The sequence below is a fragment of the Eurypyga helias genome, unplaced genomic scaffold (assembly GCF_000690775.1).
Source record: "Eurypyga helias isolate BGI_N326 unplaced genomic scaffold, ASM69077v1 scaffold28637, whole genome shotgun sequence".
In the NCBI taxonomy this organism is placed as follows: Eukaryota; Metazoa; Chordata; class Aves; order Eurypygiformes; family Eurypygidae; genus Eurypyga; species Eurypyga helias.
This window is the reverse complement of record NW_010261654.1, coordinates 247-8179: the sequence shown is the minus strand read 5'-3', so window position 1 is coordinate 8179 and position 7933 is coordinate 247. Positions and strand designations below refer to the sequence as shown.

Genomic DNA, 7933 nt, shown 5'->3' with positions numbered 1-7933 from the left:
CCTCTCCTCGTGCCCCGTCCCTGGCCGCTCACCCCGGGGGCTTTCCCTCTGCCCCACGGCAGCGCCCTACGGAAGACCCCCTTACAGCAGAGACCAGAGCAGCACCCGCCAGCCCAGCCCCTGCAGAAAGCCCTGTGGAAAGCCATCGGATTTCTGCTTCCGGCTCTTCCACGGGTGGCATTTCCCCCACGAGTACTTACAGTCACCAAATAATCTTTGAACTCCGGCCGCTGCTGCTCCTAAATGAGACGAGGCGCACGAGGCTGGAGCACCGCTCGGGCGCTTTCTCCATGCCTGAGCAGCAGGTATTCAGCACACCCAAGTGCAAAGTCCTAGAACCCGAGCGCATGCACCTAGAACAAGGGAGCGGAGGGTGTACTCACCCCGCCAGCGCCGGCGGGAGGAGGGCGGCCGTGGGGCTCCCACGCCGCCGCGAGCCCGGCCTTGGTGGGTCTCATATCCTCACAAGGACATGGGCAAGTCCAGGGCCAAAGCAGCGATGCAGGCAGGTGGGATTTGGAGGGTGGAAAAGCACCTTGTGGGGGGAGATTTGTGGCAGCAGATGGATTTCTACCAAGCCAAGGCAGGGCAGGGCAGGGCGAGACGGACTGCTGAAAGACAAGTGGGTGAGTCTTTGGAGGCAGCTGTTAACCAGGAAGATTAACCCATGGATGGAGCAGCTCCTCTGCAGGCAGCACAGGCTCTCCAACCCCAGGTAGCCCCATGAGTTCAGCAGAGGACTGACAGGATGTCCCTGCAGCCCCCAGGGGCTTCAGACATCTCTGGCCATGCCAGGGGATGGGGCACACCCCTCACGAAGGATGGGCAAAACTCGGCCCACACCTCACACCCTTCCTTCTCAGCAGGCAGGGCCCAGCTTGCATCCCCGCCATCCTGTGGGGTGCACGGGGCTCCTGTCGCAGCCTCCAGCCCTGGAGCAGCCAGCAGAGCAAGCAGGAACAGGGGCTTGGCTTGCCCCAGCTGCCTTCCCGCAGCCCAGCCTGATCACTGCTGTCCCAAAACACACAGGACAACGGGGAGTGAAGCTGGGAAACGGGCAGAGCTCAGAGCAAAGGCAGCTGCCCGAGTCCCAAGTGCAAAAAATAGGAGGCGTGAACACCTCCCCAGCTCCAGCAGCCCCACCCTGGCCCCAGCCTGTTGCATCCAAGTGGGAAAAAGAGATGGGCAGCTCCAGGCGTGCATCCGCACTGATGCGGCATGACGAGCAGCTGGGGATCGATGCTTCCCCTGTGAAGGTGTAGTGGCAGCACAGGAGGATGAGAGCCCCGTGCTGGATACGGCAGACTGCAGAAGCATCAGCTCCAGGCTCTCTGCAGAGCGGAGGCAGGAGAACCTTGTCCTTCCCTTCCCCCAAGCAGCACAAGAGCTGCAGGCCCAGCTGGCCACAGCTGGCTTCCCCATGCTGCATTCACCACAGCCAGGGAGAGGGGAGCGGAGCCAGCAGGATGCATCCCCACCCCCTGAGTCTCTGCCAGGGCTCCCAGGACCGAGGGGCACAGCAGAGTGGGGGGCCCTGGCCCCCAGCAGCACCTGCCCAGGCAGCAGCACCCAGCCAACAGTCACGCAGGGAGCTGCTGGCGGAAGGAGAGGTTTGGGAAGCGGCAAAGGCTCTGCTCCTCTACCCCTCTGGTGCTCCCTGGCTGCACAATGGGGCTGCGGACACTCTGTACCCTCCCGCTGCACTGAATGACCTGGATGGGAGCCGAAAGGCCCAAACCGGCTCGTGCCTGTGCCTCCAGCATGCCTCGCGTGGGGCAGAGCCAGCGCTGGTAGAAGCCTGGCAGAGGCGGCGTAGAGCTACCTGCTCCAGCAGCCTCCTACCTGCTCCAGACAGCAAAGCAGAGCTCTGCATTCCCACAGCCCCGAGCAGGCAGCAGGGTTAACCCCACCAGGCTCCTGGAACCGGGCAGGAGAGGCACAGAATCATAGAATCACAGAATGGTTTGGGTTGGAAGGGACCTTAAAGACCACCCAGTTCCAACCCCCCTGCCATGGGCAGGGACACCTTCCACTAGACCAGGTTGCTCCAAGCCTCATCCAGCCTGGCCTTGAACACTTCCAGGGATGGGGCATCCACAGCTTCTCTGGGCAACCTGTCCCACTGCCTCAACACCCTCTCTGTGAAGAATTTCTTCCTGATATCTAATCTACACCTCCCCACTTTCAATTTAAACCCAGGAATCTCTGAGCAGGGGCTCAGCCCACATCAGCACGTGCTCTCTGCAAGCCTGCCCCCCGCACCCACAGGGCAGAGGAAGAGCTGCATCCTTGGACGAGAACCATATTTATTTCACGGACACAGAATTGCACTGGTGGTCGATTCTACACACACACCGGGGACAGGCGGCACCGGGGCCCCGCACGCTGGGGGCAGACAGAACTCACACAGAGAACTCAGTTTCTGCTGAGGGGCCGGTGGATCGGCAGGACGGGGCTCTACGCAGCCGAGCTCCCGCCGCCGGGCAGCTCCTGCCCCGGTCAAGGATAGAAACATTAAATAAATATATACAGCACCTCTCGGGGCAGGCTGGAACAGGCTGGGTGGGACAGGGCTCAGTTGCCCATTTTTACTTTAGACGTCTAGAAAAGAAAGAAGAGAGGTTAGGCCCTGCCCCACAAAGCCCAGCCCAGCACCCTATTCCCACCCAAGCACCCCAGAACCATCCAGGAGCTGCAGACAGCTTATCAGCCCCACCGATGAGTATCACACAGGGTGCACCCAAAGTGACAGTTGCAGAGAGGGGCCACACAAAAAGTTCACACTGTCACAGACAGGCACAGCATGCTGTGGGGAGAGCTGTGCCACCCCAAACCTTGTGAGCAGCCTCCCCATCCCAGTGCAGAGGATTGTGCTGGAGGCCAGGTGTTGTCTCCCCAGAGCGGAAGAGCACCCAGGGAGACAAGGCACCTTGCGCTCACGTAAGCCCGGTGGCCCCAGGAGGCAGGTACCTGCAGGATAGCAACGATGACCCCAAACAGCCCTATGGCACTGCCAAAAATCTCCACGATGAGGATCTTGACAAAGAGGCTGGCATTCTGGGCATCAGCCAGGGCAGCCCCACTGCCCACGATGCCCACGCAGACCCCACAAAAGAGATTGCATAACCCCACGGTCAGGCCAGCCCCGAACATGGAGAAACCTGTGAGAGAGGAACAACTGCAAGAGCAGGGGGTAACCCCCTTCCACCCGCACCTGAGGCACGCTGCAGCGTCTCAAGATGCCAGCTGGGTGCTGGAGGGCATTGAAAAGGTAACTACAAAGCTGCTTTTTGGCAGAAGTCACAGTGCAGCGGACTGCAGGGCCTGGGTCTTGTTCTCTACGGCCCAGGGCAGAGGGAGGAGCAGAAGGCAGTCAGGGTGTGGCAATGCTCACAGCAGCACCAGAGACTGAGCAGTCCTTACCTGCGTGGTAGTTCCTGGCTCCGATCGCCTCTGGGGTGACTGCAGAGAAAGGCTGAGAGAAAGCAGAGGGCCTGGGTTACTGGCCGTGGTCTCTGGGAGAGGTACCTGTCCCCAGTACGGCACGAGACAGCCCTATTTTGGCCAGAGCTGGTCCCTGATTCCATGTCCCTGGGTGGCTTCACGACACCTGCCTTGTGGGTGCTACCCCAACCCACTCTTCAGCGTGGATAAGGGCCGCCACACGCACCACCAGTCCAGGGGCTCCCAGAGCCACCACAGAGTCCCAAGTCCCCCACAGGGCCACCGCTCACAACGCTGGCCCACGCCCGGCTGCCCATCCCCACCGTGGCACTGCAGCCAGCTCACATCTGGCAGGGCAGCCCAGGTCCTCCCGTACCTCAGCCATGTTACTGATGACGATCGCCATGATGATCCCGTAGATGGCCACAGCCTCGCAGAAAATGATGCTGTGGGAGAAAGGCCAAGTCTGAGCAGGGCATCCCCCGTCACTTTGTGCCCAGACAGCCAGGCCAGATCTGAGCCTGCCCCACTGCTGCCGAGGCAGAAAGGTGACGGCCCTGTGGGAAGCAGGTCCAGAGTCCTGCCCTCTGCCAGCCCCCTTCAGCTCCTCGGCTGTGCAAGGTCTGGCCAGGGCAACCCTCCCCTGGGGCAGGAAGCTGATCTCAGGGTGTTTGTTTTGAACACACTGGGCTCATTCATTCGTGATATCACACAGTGACTCTTCAAAGCAGCACTCTGGCTCCTTTAGGGCTCTTTGTTTTGACAACAAACAAGGAATGGTGCGCCAGCAGCATCCAGCTGGAGGGAGGACAGGAGGCTCTGCACCTGGCTGGGCCCTGCTCCGCTCAGGAGCACTGACCCCCAGCCTCTGCTTACCTGACCAGGTTCTTGGTTTTGATCCGAGGGGCTTTGACTCCACCGCCGATGATGCTGGAGCCCGTGATGTAAATCCCCCTGTGGCAGACAAGGGTGGTTGGTGGAGGGTCTGGCACTCTGAAGGATTCAATAGGGAAACCAGGATCTTCCAGCTGAGCAAAGAATCGGGCGTGCAGCTGGGGCACACTGCAGACTTGGCCTGCCCACCCCCAAGGGTACAAGTGGCCCCAAGCTCCACCACCTACACCAGCAGAACTGCTGGGGCACAAGAGCCACCACCGCATGGCCTGGGCTCAGGGGCATGGCTTCCAGCGAGCCAGGGGGTCCCTGCTTCTCCACTGCCATTGTGATCTGCCCAGACCTGCCAGGAGCCCAGCAACTTGGCCCCACAGCTGCAGCGACCCACCCAGCCCCACACCCCTGCATGTACACACTGTTCTGCCCCTGCCCAGCCATGGGAAACCGCAGCATATAAGCAAGTACTGAGGTGGGGCAGCAGGAGCCCGCTGAAGAGCCAGCCCCACTCACCAAGCAGCTCCCACCACGGACAGGGAGATGGCCAGGCCAATGCCCAGGTTGGACCACATGAAGGGTGAGGTCTCCGTCAAGAACCTGGAGAGGAAGTAGTACCTGGAGTTAGCACACAGGCTGAGCCCCTCTAGTCATGGTGCACAGCCCCAAAACATGTATCCCCACCCCAACATGCAGACTGAGATGGCCAGCAACGCAGGACCCTCACCTGCACGGATCAAGACCTTCCTTCCAAACCTTTACTGTGAAGGGGAAACCTGGGCTGGGAAGCTGCAGGAAGAGGGGGTGGGCTGGGACAGAGTTGGGAAGGGCAGTGATGGCTGCATCAGGACCCTCTATGGAGCCAGGCACATGTACACATGGGCTGCATCTATCCCACCTCACAGGGAGCACTGTAGCTCTTGTTCCTCTGTGATGCAGTGACTGTTGCCTGCCACTCAAAAACAAGTGCTGCTCCCTGCCAACACCAAGCAGCTCCTCACCCAGCCCTGTGCTCAGCGGGGAGGACGCGGGTATTTACTAGGAACTCACCAGGCCACATCGAAGCGGAAGCCCAGGTCAAATATTGTGTAGCAGATCCCTGGAAAGTAAGAGAAATGGGAACCTTCAGACAGGCACCAGCTACTGGCCCACCTGTGAAGCCCCGGGGCAGAGGCCCAGGAGCACACCACAGCACACAGGAACCCTGGCTCAGGCGTGCAGAGCTGTGGGGCAAGGTTCCCCACCAAAATCCAGCCCCAGTGACCCTAACAGCCCTACCTCTGATTCTCCCAGACCCCTTCCCAGTCTTCACCGAGCAGCAGACTGCTGTTGTTGTTGCACCCATCTCCTGTTCCCTGACCCTGCTGAGCACCCAGAGGCCACGCTGGGCTGAAGGGAGCCAGGTGCCCCAGCACGGTCTCCATCCATATCACCCAACAGCTCAGTCCGGCTGGAGGGCCACGGCACTGGCTGAGCAGCCACAAGCTCTTCTCTCCTACAGGGGAGGCCTGCCAACACCAGAAGCTGCAGCTGCCTCCCAGCACCCCACTTTTCCAAGGCTGTGGGTGTTCAAGACATCCTCAGTGTTTCCCCCAACGTTAGTCATTTCCAGAGAAATCTGTGCTCCAGCACAGGCAGGAGACACCAAAGCACAGCCCTGAGAAACCCAGAAAAGCCCTTCCTTTGCAGGGAGGGGTTACAAGTGCAGCTCACCCCGCTGCACCCCAAGTGTTCCTCTCACGTGCCGAACCGCAGCCGGGAGTCACACTCAGCAGCTCTGCACTGCTGGAGCAGACACAGAGGTGCTCGCACTGAAACTCTGCCTTGCTCTGAGCTCGCGAGCGGGAAACACAGCTGCAGACCAAAAAAGACACTCGCTCCTTGCACGGCTTGCAGCACGCAGCTGGAGATGAGAGAGACCTGGCCACGGAACAGATAAGTGCAGGCAGCATGGCACTGTCTGCTCCGCACCCGATAAAGAGCGTGAAGGGACAGCTCTTTACCACTGCTCACCACAGCCAGTGGCTGTGTGACACTCACCCCGTGTACAGCTGGAAAAAGAGGAAATGGGAGACCTCTGAAATACTTAAAAAGCAGCAGAGGCCATTGCATGTGTCCTGCTGCTCACTTCCTCCCAGAGTCACAGCCTAGAGGCCAGGGTGATGGCAAGCCAGCAGTGTGCTCTACAAGGGCAGGGTCACGTGCCCCGTGTTGGAGAAGCTCTTCCCTGCCCAGGGCCAAGACCTGAGGGCTCATCCCGTGGGACAGCCTTGGTGCTGCAGCATAGGGGAACCTTCCAGCCTCAGAGCAGGGATGTCCCCATCGTCCCTGTGTGCTAAAGCCCTCCACATGTGACTCGGGGCTCAGCACCCCACGCGCTGGGAGGGCATACAAGCGCTGCCAGGCAAGCGGGCCCCCAAATGGGAAGCAGTAATGCTGGTCACTCCTGCACCCACAGAATCGTGGTTCCTCCCTCCCCTGCATCAACACACAAAAGGAATGGTGCCACCACGGTCAGGAAGCATGCAGGGAGGCTGCACCCTAGTCTGCACGCCTGGCGACCTTCACGGATGATCTCTACAGTGCTGGGCCCAGCCAGTCTGGGACTTATGTTTTGGCTTCATTGCTTGGCTCAAACAGCAGGAACTGAACCCAGCCAGCCTCAGCTGCCCCCACTCCCCAGAAGTGATAAAAAAGAGCTACATCCAGCTCAGGGCAGATCCTTGGGACACCTTCCAACTCTTCAAGAGCAGATGTCATCTTGGATTCACATACAAGAGAAACAGCATGAAGGATGCTCTCCCGTGAGTTCTGGCTCCCAGCCCTGGGCAGCAGGACTGGAGCACCAAAGCAGGGCTCAGAATGAGAAGGAAAAGAGCAAAGAGGCACTGCAACACTGCACACAGCAAGCCTGTTTCCCGCTCGTTTCTTCCCTGAAAAAGGATTGCAACAGGGCAGGGGAAATTAAAAGCATCTGGGCTCAGCTCATCAACATTTTCCACCAGTCTCAAGCTCTGCAGGGTGCAAGTTGCATGATTCAGAGAATCCAAGAAGGCAGCCCTAAGCCCAGCAGCGGGTTCACCAGGCCCTGGAAACACGAGTGAGTGAGACACCCTCAGCTTCTGACTCGGTCTCTCCCCCCACCCAAACGCTGAGGCAGGAGCCAAGGTCTCCCCAGCCTCTGCCTGGCTCGTGGTCACTTCACTGTGCTGAAAGAGGAAAATGACAGCAGATCCAGCACAGAAATCTTCCTGCTACACCTTACGAGTCACCCCCTTTCCAGGAAGCATTAAATCCATCCTCAGTACCGCTGAGCCCAATGCCATCAGCAGCAGAGCCTGGGCTGCTGCAAGCTGCAACATGGCCATCACCAGCTCTGCAATCACCCAAGCTTGCACAGTTCTTCACGCTGACACATAAGTATAAAGCGGGAGGGTGATCTCCTTTGTCCAGGAGACATCAGCTGCCGCAGTCTGAAAAACCAAGCACCTGCCTATACCTCCCCTCATCTGCTGAATTCAGACACACTCCTTGACAGCCACCGGCACCTTCCCACTGTTGCACACACAGAGAAGCAAACCAACCGCTCGGAGCGCTGAAA

General features: G+C 59.5%; 1 protein-coding gene across 1 annotated transcript; it reads right to left on the bottom strand.

The window, feature by feature from the left end:
* Positions 1–2289: 2289 nt before the first annotated feature.
* Positions 2290–5426, bottom strand: ATP6V0B (ATPase, H+ transporting, lysosomal 21kDa, V0 subunit b). The gene is made up of 7 exons (XM_010155447.1): positions 5383–5426; positions 4849–4932; positions 4321–4398; positions 3821–3890; positions 3424–3475; positions 2971–3161; positions 2290–2601 (listed from the first exon to the last, which is right to left on the bottom strand). The coding sequence occupies exons 2-7, from the start codon at positions 4905–4907 to the stop codon at positions 2575–2577; spliced, it is 477 nt and encodes a 158-aa protein (XP_010153749.1). The 5' UTR covers positions 4908–4932; positions 5383–5426; the 3' UTR covers positions 2290–2574.
* Positions 5427–7933: the final 2507 nt, after the last annotated feature.